This window comes from Micromys minutus (genome assembly GCF_963924665.1).
Source record: "Micromys minutus genome assembly, chromosome: 23".
In the NCBI taxonomy this organism is placed as follows: Eukaryota; Metazoa; Chordata; class Mammalia; order Rodentia; family Muridae; genus Micromys; species Micromys minutus.
This window is the reverse complement of record NC_137958.1, coordinates 19040284-19055635: the sequence shown is the minus strand read 5'-3', so window position 1 is coordinate 19055635 and position 15352 is coordinate 19040284. Positions and strand designations below refer to the sequence as shown.

General features: G+C 36.5%; 1 protein-coding gene across 1 annotated transcript in view; it reads left to right on the top strand.

The window, feature by feature from the left end:
- SEMA3E (semaphorin 3E) overlaps positions 1 to 15352 on the top strand; it is a gene marked incomplete at both ends in the record, with an annotated part of 231657 nt that overhangs the window by 193289 nt on the left and 23016 nt on the right. The window contains 6 exons of the mRNA XM_080936164.1: positions 3221 to 3340; positions 4473 to 4615; positions 5951 to 6065; positions 6477 to 6546; positions 11448 to 11592; positions 13828 to 14050. Of these exons, the coding sequence (XP_080792290.1) occupies positions 3221 to 3340; positions 4473 to 4615; positions 5951 to 6065; positions 6477 to 6546; positions 11448 to 11592; positions 13828 to 14050 (816 nt within the window). The remainder of the gene's footprint in view (positions 1 to 3220; positions 3341 to 4472; positions 4616 to 5950; positions 6066 to 6476; positions 6547 to 11447; positions 11593 to 13827; positions 14051 to 15352) is intronic.

Sequence of the window (15352 nt, the reverse complement as noted above, 5' to 3'; positions counted from 1 at the left end):
CGTGTAGGTACTTCAGAGACATGACGGGTTTTGATCTTTTTTAAATTTCTGTAATATCCTGTTCATTGCAGAATGAGATTCCTTTGATGGATGACCAATTGTGCCAAATTAAGATTAGTATTTAGAAACTGTTGGATTCTAGATCAATTTACCAAAATGGTGATAATATATTCTCTAAGGTCTGGGACCTCTCTATCCATGGGTTCTTGCCTAGGTTTACAGCTTCAGACCTGAGTTGCCTCCAAGGGAGCAGGTCTGACATCTGATGAGACAGTTGTTAGCTATCCCTCAGATATTAGTGGCAGTATTGTGTTGTCGGGCGTAACTTGCAGACTGATCATTACTGTAGTTTATAGAATTAGCTATAAACAGTTGATGGCTCCTGAGGGAGAGAGAGCTGGGTTTCTGCAGGGTCTCCTGATTTTCTATGCTCTATCTATACTCCTAAACACATGATCTACAATAAATGTATTTAGTCGAAGACAGACACACAAGAGTGCACACACATACATGCATATACAATCACAATAATTACAAAAGAAAACAGCATAAATTTTAGAGATGGATGTAGGGGAATGTAGAATAAGTTAAAAGTGGAAGAGATTTATAGGAAGATGTCATGCATATATATACCTATATATGTAAATAACTATACACTTATATATTATGTACAATTATTTACATGTATAACTATATTATATGTTCTATAATTATTATATATTCTATTAATATAATATTTTAAATGTATAGCATATACATTATATAGTATATATACTATTATATGATTTATAATATTTATATATATAGTTAGTGCATGCCACTAAAGTAGCAGTTGTCACCCCAAAATAAAGCAAAATATTGCTGTAACATTTTTGGGAAACAGAGTAGCTTTTATATTAAAAATAAATTTGGCAGGATGGTGAGGTTATGCCCAGAGTGAGGAGAAGGCTGCTAACAGGAAAGCTCTCTGCTAGCATCTTGAACTGCTCATACATCTCCACTACCTGTCTCTCCCTTGCAGACTTTGATAATTTCCTGCATATAGCCCAAAGGGATAATTTTTTTTTACAATTTCCAGAGTCCTGGCTACAGAATTGTGTTATGTAGACTTGATAAAAGGGCAAATACTCGAGTTAGAGTCTATAGAATACGTTTCTACTTAGCCTGTTTCAAGGCAGCTGTTCCAAACTGCTTGCCTAGTTAAAAACTGATTTTTTAACTAAATAATATTTAAAAAAAAGCATTGCTTCCTTGTAGAGTGCAAATAGGAAACTGAAAATAAACAACCAAACTGAAGAGTGGATTCTTTGGTGTGAAGACTACATTTACTTTTCCCATATAGATTTTTTTTTTCCATATATAGTTTTTAAACACCCATTGTGTGTTTTGTAAACAGAAAAGAGTCTCATTTATATTTGCTATTTTAAAAAAATAATGAAAATTAGTTTATTGTAGTGATACTTATGATACTTTTTGTTTAAACTTCAAGTTTGATTTATGAATCCAGGACCCTTGGAATAGCAATCAATGCTCTTAAGTGCTGCGCCCTCACTTTTCAGCCACTGGTTAAATTTTTATAGTGGTAGCATTATTTGTTTTAATTTAAAAACTTATAGCAATAATGATCTATTAAATTAGAAGTATGATTATTGTACACTTTCTTAAACTTGGAAGTTTTTAAAATCACAAGTGTACACCGAGGAACATATTTTCAATATTTGAAGAGCATTTCTAGGGGCTAGGGAGAGGCTGAATCAGTAAAGTGTTTATTTGGCACAAGTATGAGGGCCTGAGTTTGAACCTCAGTATCTGAGCAGCCCCGCCTGGCAAACTCTTTTCATCAATTTGCCTAGAAAGCACAGACAGGGGGACAAGTAAATCATTCATTCTAGCTGTCAGTGAGCTGAAGTCCCAGTGAGAGAGAACTTGTCTCAGGTAGTGAGGAGCAAGAGGGAGGAGGAGGAGGAGAAGGAGAAAGGGGAAAAGGAAAAAAAGAAGAATGAAAATGAAAGAACAAAAAGAAAAATAAGATACACAAGATACCACACAAATTGGACCTCTGACTTCTGCCTACTAGCAAACACATTTGCAGCCTAGTGTATAACAACACACATGCATAGGTATGTATACAAGTGTATATGTGTTTATAACATATATACACAGAATCCAACCAACCAAACAAACAAACAAACCAAATAAGGCCTTAAGCATCATCTTTTCTTTATTTATTGTCAATGCCAGCTAGAGTTCTGGGCACACAGCAAGGGAATAGTTTAACCATTCTAAACGACGTTCCCGTTTTCAGTTCCCATTTTCAGAGATATGCTGTACCTATTTGCTTCCTTGCCTGAGACATTCATCTGGGACAGATCAGGACAGCGAGACTAGGCATGCCCAGAACAGACCTCCTGGGCTCACTGATGCACACGGATTACACTCTGGTCATGAGAAGGAAGAACTTTCAAAGTCCCCATGCCTCATAGGTGGTAACATTTCTAAGGTCCAGTCAAGCCCTCATGTTTTCAATTTGTTTAGAAGAGTGTTATTCTTTCTCCTAAGCTACTGTTAATGTCTTCATTTCTTTCTCTTAAAACACATTGTGATTTCTTAAGATCCCACATACATTTGAATAATCTCAGGACTTTTTTTTTTTTTTTTTTTTAAATCTGCTGTTTCTACTCCTGCTTCAGCTAATGTCAGTCACGCTAGGCAGATAAGTCTTGGACTCTTATTACCAGTTTCCTCTGACTCAGTTATAAACTCGCCTATTGGATGACTGTAGAAATGACTTCAACAGACGCAGTCCTTACTGTGGTAAAATCATACCAAAGGCATCAATTTGATGTAAGAAGTGCGTGAATTAACTGGACTACGTGTAATCCCCAATACAGAATAACGATGGTTGGTATGGAGGTTGAAAGGAGCTTGCTAAAATAATATGGGCCCAGGCAGCGTCACCAAATAGGCACTAGCATTCACCAGTGCCCCCAGTGCTGTTCTTCAGCTGCTTTTCCAGTTCAGAAAGAAAGTGGTACCCGGAATTCTCAGCTGCCGCATCACTCGGTGGTTGCTTCGTTCCTGCCCTAAGTAATAACGTTGATGGCCTCAAGTTAAACTGGATGTGTGTTAAGCTGGTATGTTTGACGTAACAGTGGCTTCGACCTCACCCTCAGATGAGGGGACAGGCACTGACGTGATTTTCTCTGGGTCGCACCTGCAGGTAACGAACTGTTTGCTGGAGTCTACAGTGACTACTGGGGCAGAGACTCGGCGATCTTCCGGAGCATGGGGAAGTTGGGCCACATTCGTACTGAGCACGACGATGAGAGGCTGCTGAAAGGTAGGAGGGAGACATCAGAGTGAGATGCCCATCTACAGGTCACGGCGGAGTCTGCCATTGTGGTATTAAAAAAATAAACTCAAAATAGCTTGACTGTCATATTATTGGTCCAAAATACATGTTTATCACCTTGTATGTAAATTACCTTAATTGTGCAGTAAATGTATTTATAGCAACGCTGAGATATCAAGAGTTAAATGAAATGAACAAGCTGAATAGATAAGCAGTAGAGATTCATTTAATAGCTTCTGCCTGTCTCGTTAACTGGTATTGCTGCTGCAGTGGTTGGGCCCCTGCTTGCTTTAATAGGATCATGCTGCACTTTACAGACAAATAAAACTTTAGGATTATCATTCGCATGCTCACGCACGCGTGCATGCTCACACGCGCGCGCGCGCGCACACACACACACACACACACACACAGTCTTACATATTAACTTACACATATATAAACATAAATATTACATGTATGTTCACATATATGTGAGTTTTATATTTTGTTCCATTCTGATATATCTAGGAGTGAAGATTCCAGGTTGTATTGGGCATACTCATAATTTCCAGAAGTCCATGACTGAATTTCTCACTTTAAAAATAAATGATCTTCCATGAGGTTTAATGATAGGTTATGTATAAATTAAAAATAAATAATGAGATACTTTAAAATTTTAATATGGAACTTATATGTTCATTTATTTTATATGGATTGAGAAGAAATTCATAGATTGTTTCCATAATGCTTTCTGCTTTTCTTCACTAAATTTATTTTGTTTGCAATGTACACTGTTGTTTTCTGAGACCATGACTTATGTTCTCTATTTAAATTGCATTTTACAATGTCTGTTGATATGCACATAAGATAAGAATAATGATATAGATTTCAATAATCACCTAAAACTTTCAAGAATGTATTTTCTCACAAGTGGATGAAACTTTTTTCTTTTATTTTATTAGATACTTTGTATTTACATTTGCAGGTTATCCCTTTACACTATCCCCCCTCCCCCTCCAGTTGCCTTCATAAAGGTCTCCTTCCTTCTGACACAATTTATCAGGGTGACTTTGTCAGTGGACCATTACACGTATATGTTTTTATTTTTTAATAGTTTTTTCTTCTTTTTTTTTTTTAGAACCAAAATTTGTAGGTTCATATATGATTCCCGATAACGAAGACCGAGATGACAACAAAATGTACTTCTTCTTCACTGAGAAGGCCTTGGAGGCAGAGAACAATGCTCACACAATCTACACCAGAGTGGGAAGGCTGTGTGTGGTGAGGCTTTGCTTTGTTACCTCAGTTTACCTCATTCACCTCCCTCTGTATAGCCAGGCATTTGTTACATTGTTTTACCTTCTTTCAACCCATCCACCATCCACAGCCCTTCCTGACCCATGAGGCTTTGTTTTCCCTTGTAGGCTTCTACTAGAAATATACAGTATCTTGTAATATTCTGTAGACTTTCTCAACCCCATAGTTACTAAACCAAGGTTCCTGTGGTACATCCATAATAATTTTAGGGCTAAAGAATGTTTCACTGTAAAAAAGGCTTAACTTTGGTGAGTTTGTTCATTTTCAATGGCATGTTAAGTAGTAATCCAAAACTAGCATTTACTCTCAAACAAAAATTGGTCTACTTTTAAAAATATTACATGTGTGTGTTCATTTGCTTGCATTCATATACTTCTCTGTGTATATATTATGGCTCATACATGTCATAGCATATGCACAGATAGTAAAGACCTATTGTCACATGCCACCATTTGTGTACTGGGAAATGAGTTCAGATTTTCTGGATTTGGTGTGGATCCTTTGGAGCCATCATTTTGGCCCAATTTTACTGTATTTTTAAATCCGATTTCACCATTTCATTTCATTAGGATCACCATCTTTTGGGGGATATATATCCTGGGTATGAAATTCAGTTGTTCAGATCTAGAATAAAGTACAAAGCAAAAACGAAACTGGAGGAATGCAGTTGCTTTGGCATTTAGTAAGATATTTAATGAAATTAACATATATTATATATAAATATGCACATATGCAGCTGAGAACAAGCTTGACCTCCTACGTGTAGGCAATGACAGATATTAGTCACCTTGACTTGCCTCATAAACTTTCTTTCCCAAGGAAAGTAAAAGGAATGATTCATCCAAATTTTTGAGACAGGGTTACTACACATAAAGGCAGTATGTCATCTTGAAAAGACAACCTTGTCAATAGTATGATAGTTAGACAATATATTGGCAGTACTTGAATGAAAGTACCACATTATGGGGCTGCACAAATAGGTTTACAGTTATGAGAACTCTTTGCAGCTCAGTTTACTTCCTAGCACTCATGACCACCTGTGACTCCAACCTGGCCATCAGTGGCCTCTCCTGGCTGGAACACCCTCATATTTGTACATGGGGAAAATAAAATTAAAACAATCTCTGTTTTAAAGACTACTGCATTGATTAGGCAGTGCAAGGGAGAAATGAGGCTTTCTGAGAATTTTGCTCAATTTTCTTATATGAATAAAAAGACCCACAGCAACTGTTCATTTTGCCACATAAAACCTTGGCTGGTAAAGTGAAGTTCTCAGTTGTTCCTTTCTGTTTTTCACAGAATGACATGGGAGGACAGAGAATCCTGGTGAATAAGTGGAGCACGTTCCTTAAAGCGCGGCTGGTTTGCTCAGTACCAGGGATGAATGGCATTGACACACACTTTGATGAACTAGGTAACATTTCCTGGAGGACCTACATTTCACTCGTCTGCGAGCATGCTTCTCTACACCCATCGATCTATTAGACATAGGTGAAAAATATGTCTCTTATGGTATTTGAGCTCTGTACCAAGGACAAATTACTATCTATTCATATTAATCCAGTCACCTCCTAAGGCAGAAGGGTTGCAGGAAAAAGAGACTCATCTCTCTTCTGTAAGGGGCACTGTTGGATCCTTCTCTGTCATTCAGCTTAATTCACCCGGAGCAGAGGAATGATTCATTGGTTTATCCTGGTCACAGCTATAGGATGGATAATCTGGTCTTAAAATCTATGGTTCTGAATTATTTTCCATAAATACATTTTCTTTGCATGAGTAGAAGGTTAAAAAAATACGAAATAATGGAATTTTTTTTCTCTTTCAGAGGATGTGTTTTTACTGCCTACCAGAGATCCTAAGAATCCAGTGATATTTGGACTGTTTAATACTACCAGGTGAGAACTTTATAGTCAATAAAACACTATAGAAGATTTGTCGCACCTCAGATCCTTTCATGGTGTATATTACTCAGAAACACTGCTGACCCTGTTGTGACTCCCACCTTTTGTACACTGTCAGTGTCCAGCTTGTCCTGCTTTCCCCGACTGTAGCTGTCCATCTTCCAGAGTCAAAGCCACAGTCTCAGTCCAGAACTGAATGTTTTCTTTGTAGCATCCCACCATCCGCCTGCAGCCACACTTCCCATCCTTTAATTACTCATTGGCAACCATTCGACACTTTTTATTGGTCATGTTATGAGCTATTACTTATGCTGTCAAGTCTAACATAATCCTTTTATTGACTTCTCAGATGAAAATTTCTTTTTATTTTTATTCTTCTTTCATAAACTACATCTGAAGCAAGAACAGTTTCCCCTTCCCCACCTCTCCCAGTTTCTTCCACACCTTCCCTCCCTACCAAGATCCACCCACTCTCCTGTTTCACTTAAGAAATGTTTCTTGAGAATTTTACTACCTAGACTTTCATGCTTCTTACTCTTTTTAACTACTTAAAATGCTTTTAGTCTTTGGTTCAAATTCTTTTACTGAGAAAAATTCAAGCATATATTTATGTATGTGAAATAATAAGGGCAATAAACACATATTTCACCAAATAATAATTTCTGTTTGTATGTATCATTTATATCATCATAATTATTTTCAAATATGTCACAGACCATTGTTAACAATATTAAATTCACTGCAACACACATACAAAAAACCCACAGCTGATTCTTTCTGTTTGTAGGTTTGGTTCACATTAAACAGGGGTGATGCAAATAATTTATTTCTCTTTTCCTTTCTATATGTTTATTAACTTTCTGGTCACTGACCCTTCTGGTGTTGGGTGAAACCATCCTAAACTTCCACAGAAATGTGATATTTGTCTTTCTCTGTATGGATAATGGCACTTGATATAATCACACCCATTTCTATGTGCTTTTCTACAAATAACAATATTTCATTTCCATTTCTGAATAATATTATATTATTTATGATGTATATGTGTACATGAATACACACACAATACATCCTCTATTCCATTATTTACTGGTGAACTACTGTTTGATTATCTAGCTTCTCTGTAGAATTTTTTTAAGGCAATCCTTATCTATTATTTGCTATAATGTCTCAACTCATTTCAATTTCCAATACATTCAGGCTTTCAAAGTGCTCAGGTAACTGTTCAGCTTCAGTTTGGAATATCTTTTTAAATCTATGTCCACCCCCTCCTCCCATGGCAAGTAATACCTTGACAGATCTTGGCATTTACATTGGCAGTTCTTAGCTCTGGGTCTTTTATTCAGTGTTACTGTTGGAAATGACTCTCCCTTTCAACTTTAGTTTATATCAGTGCTCTGATATGTAAGATGACTCTTATTCACCCGACGTAACGGTCAACCCCGAGGCTCACTGCCTTCATCTGCTAACATAAGCTTAGTGCTGAGAGCTTCTAACCTCAACAAATCTTATCTAGGCCTAGAATGGTTTCAGCCTCTAAGACTTACTGTTAAATAAACTTCCCATTCTTAGTTCTTCCTGATCTATGCTGATAAACTCAGCTCTTCTTTTTTTTATATTTTTTTTATTTTTTTATTTTTATTTTTTTTTTAAACGACTTTATTTTACAAAACAAAGATAAATGTACAGATTTTAAACATTTTTGCTTAAAATTATACATTTTTGTCAGTACTGTTTTTTCAGATATTAAAATAATTTTTACATAAAATCATGTAAATATATTTTTTTTAGTCAGTACTTGATTTTTTTCAAGGGCTTGACAGTACGCATTGAAAACCTAATAGTTACAATAAGGGTAAAGTACATGCAAAACAAAACGCAACATGGAAATAGTCAAAGTGTTCTTGTTTTGTAAATATATGTATATTTTTTTTGTTTTCTTTATTTCTTGGACTTCATACAGTATGTGAGTTGTTTCTGGGGGAGTGCAAGCCTCTGGGGTTAGCATCCCACTATCAGTGACTGCATATTATGTCTGTTCTTTTGTGACTGGGTTATCTCACTCAGGATGATATTCTCTAGATGCAGCCATTTTCTTAAGAATTTGGTTAAGTCATTGTTTCTGGTGGCTGAGTAGTATTCCATTGTGTATATGTACCACAATTTTTGTATCCATTCATCTTCTGAAGGACATCTGGGTTCCTTCCAGCTTCTGGTTATTATAAATAGAGCTGCTATGAACATTGTGGTGCATATATCTTTGTTGTGTATTAAAGTGTCTCTGGGGTATATGCCCAGAAGTGGAATAGCTGGGTCTTCAGGTAGTACTATATCCAATTTTCTGAGGTATCGCCAGACAGATTTCCAGAGTGGTTGTATTAGCTTGCAACCCCACCAAGAGTGGAGAAGTGTTCCTATTTCTCCGCAGCCTCGCCAGCATCTGCTGTCATCTGAAACTCAGCTCTTCTTGCTTCTTCTCCAAGAGGACTGATTCAATCTGGTTTCTCTCAGTTTCTCACTGAATGACTCTCCTTGGCCTCACAGTAACTTTTGCAATCTGTTCTAATCTTCTGTCTTTCTTTCTGATCTCACGAGAGTTGGGTATATCCTATTCTGGCAAATCTTTCTGTGATTTGTCACTTGGTCTGCCACTCAATTAGACATCACTTTCAAACTTGGGTACAAACTACAAACTAACTTTATCATCACTGTTTGGGATCAGAGGTACTGAGGCTGAGCCAAACCACAACTAGAAATTGGTTTTTCCAGTAAACAACACAATCTCAGGTTCACAGTGTGATCAAATATCCCACAACAGTAATACATGCAACCTGTGTCTGAGACGTGATCCTGTGTCCTTACAGGAACGTCATCACACTTTTGATCTTGTCTCCTTCATCTTAGGTAGCCTCATACTGAACAAACCTTTGCCATCTCCTTTCCATCTGAAATGCAGTGCTCAAGTTTAAAGCTTGTAGATGTGCTATTTTTCTCCTTTGAATTTTTGAATTATATATATAACTGACAGAGTCTTAAAAAGTAATATATCACTTTATTCAAATGTGAAATAAGAAATCCTCCTAGAATGGATTTCAGTTGGAAGTTATATACATAATTTCCTGAATGTCTTTCAAAAGGATAATGGTAGCACCAAGAATAAAGAAGAGAATATCTCAGTATTTCTGTAGAAAGGGATTGATATCACTCAGCACTTAACCACCAATGAATTAACCACAAATTGCAATATGACCCTGTACCTGGGATCTTTCCGTGGCTTTGCTTAGGTTTTCAGCAGGTGACTTTTAATGATCACTTTGAATTGAAAAGTTCTTTGAAAAAGTGTCTCATTGTAACAAGACCTTTTCTACCATATACTAATACGGAAAACAGTTTTTTCTATTAACTATACTTTGATGTAACTTAAAAAGTTAACATATATTGGCAGTCAACACAATACACAGCCAGCCTCTATGCTTCATTTTCCTTATGCCAGAAAATAATTTTTATATTACATAATGATTCTCTAAATGATAAACTCTATGAGATGATATTTCTGTACATTTTCCATTGGTTAAAATGATCAGTTTAAAAGCAAATCTCCAAAATGATAGCATATTGGATCATTCAGAGAAATCAAAGCCACAATTTCCTTCCATGATTTCAACTTTGTTCAATTTATATATAAATCTGAGAGGGGAAAAGAGCTCCCAGCTGTACCTGCCATGGAGGCTGATATTTGTAGAATGGTGATCAAAGGTTTATTGCCACTTCAGCTGAGACTGTCTAGTTTTTGCCAGTATCACAGGCATTTCCAATTGCTTCAAGGTGTGTGATAAAATGTGTGAATTGATGTCCTGAGACTGTAACATGACTGCTGCTCTACAGCTGGCCCAGGGTGCAGGAAATACATTTCCACAGAGTTTACATTTACTAAAGCTCCCTCACAAACATCATTTATTCTGATTCTCATAGTGTGGAGGCTGCAGAATGGTGCCCTTCTTTCAAATGCTGGCTCTCTGTTCAAGAAATGCAACTCTAACTTTTCACTGAACGTGATCGCAGATGCTTCTAATGTCGTGTATCAAATGATGATCTTTTTCCTCTGCACACCGAACTTTTTTACAAATCTCTGCTGCATATGCAGATCAAGTATCTGAGTTTTCTATAATCTTTCCATAACTGAACAACTCAGCGACCTATTTACAAAACCCTTTCCTGCAAAGTAGGGCAAAAGCTACCAGGAAATCTAGTAAAATACAAAAGAAAATTTGTAGCAAAAACAACAGCATAGTGATTAAGGAAACATTCTAGATGTAATAACTAGGAATAATTCCTTTAACTGACAAGTTCAAATTGCTGGTAATCTTTAAAAGGACACTAAAAGGGAGGCTGGAAAGATGGCTTACCAGGAACAGAACTTGATTCTAAGCCTAACAACCTGAGTTTGATCTTTAGAGCTCACATGGTTGAAGGAGAAAATTGACTCTTGAAAATATCATCTGACTCTGCATACACACTGTAGCTCATGACAGCGCCAAAGAAGTGTATGTGTATGTGTGTGTGTGTGTGTGTGTGTGTGTGTGTGTGTGCGTGTGTGTGTGTGTGCGTGTGTATGAGCAAGAGAAAAGTGAAAATAAGTCAAACAAATTAAAAACATAATATAGGACTTAACAATTACAAAGTGAAGCTGTGCAATTTTATCCTTAAAATGTCATTTACACATTAAGTAAGTGGAAAATGAAGAAACGATAAGTCTTTCAGTCTCCTTACTTAAAATATTGTAATAGTTAAGATTTCTAGATTATTCCATAAGTGTTTTTTACTCAAAAGACTTAATGCTAATATACATATATTGGTGTATTTGACCAAGTGAATTCTTAATTTTTATTTTTCAGCAATATATTTAGAGGCCATGCTATATGTGTGTATCACATGTCAAGTATCCGGGAAGCCTTTAATGGCCCATATGCACATAAAGAAGGCCCTGAATACCACTGGTCACTGTATGAAGGAAAGGTCCCATACCCAAGGCCTGGTTCTGTAAGTGTAATCATTGAACATACTTTTCTTACATTTGAAGTCTTCATTTTACTTGTTCTATCTTACTTTGCAGTTACAGTGCTTAAGAATTTTATATTTATAAGAATGCTGCAATGTGAAAAGCTAACAAGGACATGTTGAGTTTTATGCTAATTATTTAATGCAAGGGACATAATCTTCAGTGGCTATATCTTAGCAGCATTAGAAATTATGTCCCCACTTATAGTCCAGTCCAATATCAACAACTGAATTTCCAGTTGTAGGGGTGCTGATCAGCATGGCGATATTCAATAAAATGGGCATAGCGTAGTTTTTTTCGAGACTTGAGAGGAAAAGCAATGTTACGTTTCACTTTACAATACTAAAGTCCTTCTTGATCTTACTGTTTTAATATCTGTTTTCACTTTTGTATTCCCCAGGACAGACTTGCTTTTAAGTTGTTCCATTAGCAAAGTACAGGAGTTTTCATCCTTTGCCTCTGCAATCAGACTCTGCCAAAGCTCTACTTATATCGATGTCTGTACTTTTTACTATGACTAAAGCTCACAATAATAAAGATGGTCATATAGATTTAAGATCATGGATCACATTGGCAACTAGGCTGGAAAAGGTTCCACTGCTGTGTATTTTATGTGAGTCACAGTGTGCAAATATTTAGCTAGACAAGCAGGTCCATATCTTCACTTCAGCAAGCAGTTGTTGAGATTGGGAGCCTACGTGGATTCCATGATTACCACATAGAGAAACCATTTTTGTAGAGCCAAACCCCCAAATCACCACAAGCCTCACCCCCATTAGCAAGTGTAAAGCTTTATCATGATAATCAACCTCACTGATTTAAAATTATTACTTCCAGTAAGACATAATGTATATTTTATTTCACTCTATTACTTGAAATTGCAATGGAAATGGGGAACCCCAGTCCTGTGGCTTAGCTGGAAATGCTTCTTGAAACCACATGGCCTTAGAAAAAGTTGGAGGAAGTGATTGGTTGTTGAACTTCTTCCAAGGTAGACCAAAATGTTCCCAATAACGTATTGTGCAAGTGCAAGCAAGTTCACAATTCATGCCAAATTCAGGCATGTGGATGGATTTTTAAAAACAAACAATTATAAATGCCCCCTTTATGTAACCTGGTTACTTAACTACTGCATTTTTACATTAAATCAGAAAAACGTCAAGGTACTCTTATGCCGTGTTGTTTCTGGGGGAACACGTGAAAGGGAGAAGCAGTTGTTAGCAAGCAAAAATCAGCATGAGGATTCCAAGCAGTATGCCTCATGATGCTCTGGAGCTGTATGTTTAAGCATTTCAACGTGTAAAAGCAAGTAACTAGTTGTTTCTTTTGTCAGTTTCAAATACGTATGAAATAATGCAAAATCACACAGATTATATCATCTGGACAAGACAAAGAGTCTGTCTTCTTAATTAGTGATGATGGAATTGAAATGACTCTGCAGTATAGTGCTAAAATTATACCGTTAGGAAGCAGAAACATCACCACATGACCACAAAAGTTTCAGAATGAGAACCTATTTTGTACACTTATGGTCAATTTATTCAGTCATCCATTTCTTTTTACGACAAAATCTCACTTCGTAGCTCAGGCAGCCTTTAGACACGAGCTCCTCCACCCCAGAGCTGGTGCAGACCTTGCTAAGCTCTGATCTTTTTATGGATCTTTAAAACTTTAAACATTTATTACCAAAAGTCATGGTTTTTGATGAATGGTGGGTGGGTCCTCCCTTCTTCCTTTCCTCTTTTCTTTCATTTCCCCTTTCCCTTTCTTTTTCTGTTTTCTCTTTACCTTTTCTTTTTTCCTTTGTGCTGCATTATATGGAATCCAGGGCTACATGTATCCAAGAACTCTACCACTAAACTACACCAACACATACGAAATAGAATTCAAAACAATGAAAACTATTTTGCTCATCCATATGTTTGTATCCATTCTCCACCCACAAAGTACCCTGCACTGAACATATTTTTCCATTCTATGGACCTCAATGTTCTCTGTGTCTTCCAGTCATGCATTTGAAAAATCATTTAGGTATCTTTGAAACGTTCAAGACTGAATCCATTTCAGCCACACAAGGTGTTGAGCTACTGTACACGACTGAGTGCAGTGTTTATTGCCTGAGCTTATTGGGCTTCTGTAATGCTTCTTGTTAGTTTTCACATGTTCACTCATTGGGTGTAAGAGAAAAAGAACAAATGAACCCATGTGCATTTCAGTGTGCCAGCAAAGTGAACGGAGGGAAGTATGGAACCACCAAAGACTACCCCGACGACGCCATCCGATTCGCAAGGATGCATCCACTAATGTATCAGCCCATAAAACCTGTTCATAAAAAGCCAATACTGGTAAAAACGGATGGAAAATATAACCTGAGGCAACTAGCAGTGGATCGAGTGGAAGCCGAGGATGGCCAGTATGATGTTTTATTTATCGGGACAGGTAAAGTCCTAAAAAGGCATTGATACATTATAGCTCACCATCACACAACGTGTACCAATCAGCACATGTCATGTTGTCCCACTGACCTATTTGCACACTGATAAAGATGAAATGAATAAATGAATGCATACCTTCAGCTAATGCCATCACATGAAGTCTTATTTATGGGAAGGAACTTGCAAATTGTTGAGTTCTGATGAACACAATCTGCATCTTCTTCTCTGTGTGAAGCTCTACACTGGTCACAGCAATGACTTAGGACACATTCTTAAGTGCTCTTCTTTGTGAGGTGGCAAAGAAGACTTTGCCTGGCCTAGAGGAGGATGTATGGCTAAGACCCACTGTGCATGCTTCTAGCCTATACTGCCTTTTCTTTTTAAAGGATAAAGATTTAAGCAAAGAGATATTAAACTAAAACTAATAGACTCATGGTGTAGGCTGTATTTTATCTCTGTCGATAAGGTTAATAAAATGCTCTGACAGTTCAATATTATATAAGAGTCAGAGCTCTGTAAGAAACCTAATATTACCTGATTGCTAGCCCACACATGGTGATGTCTGATCACTAAAAAAGGGGAAAGAGAGTTCTACAAGCAAGACTGAATTGTGATTAAAATAATTTAAATGCTTTATTTTAAATACCTTAGAAAGCAGAGCATATATTCAACAACCCAAAGCCATTTTTTCTTTATTTGACTTGTCAAAGCTCATTTAGAACATTCAGGAACTATCTTCTATATCATATTTAACCCATTGATATTGTCACATTGGGCAATACTCTTCCGAAAACAAATTAAACTATTACAGCTAAGTAAATTGGAAAAGCCAATAAATAGTAGATTTCTCACCAATAATTATCAGGCATGAGCTCTAATACAGAATTAGGCTGTAATCATTGCAAAATCACTGCTTCCATGAATAAATCAACTTACAAGTTTTGCTTTTTGTTTGATATAATGTATTGTGATGTGTGGTTAATTTGCAAAATGTGGCCATTTTTATTCCATTTAGTTAATAAAATATAAAGGTGATTGCTGTCAAGTAGATTATAGTTTTATTAACTCATATATAGGAATTAACAAATTCTACATATTAAATCTCACAAAAGTTTTTGGACTAATTCTTCTAAAAGTCTAATATATTTTATGGACCATTATTTTTACCCATAACAAGTTATATGCATGGGTAGATTTATTTCTGATTACAATTTTGAAGCAGATAGAAAAAACAAAATCTAAGGAATAATAAAACATGAAATGAAACTAAAGTAGAAATAGGTTTTGTAGAACAGCAGGCAGCTAT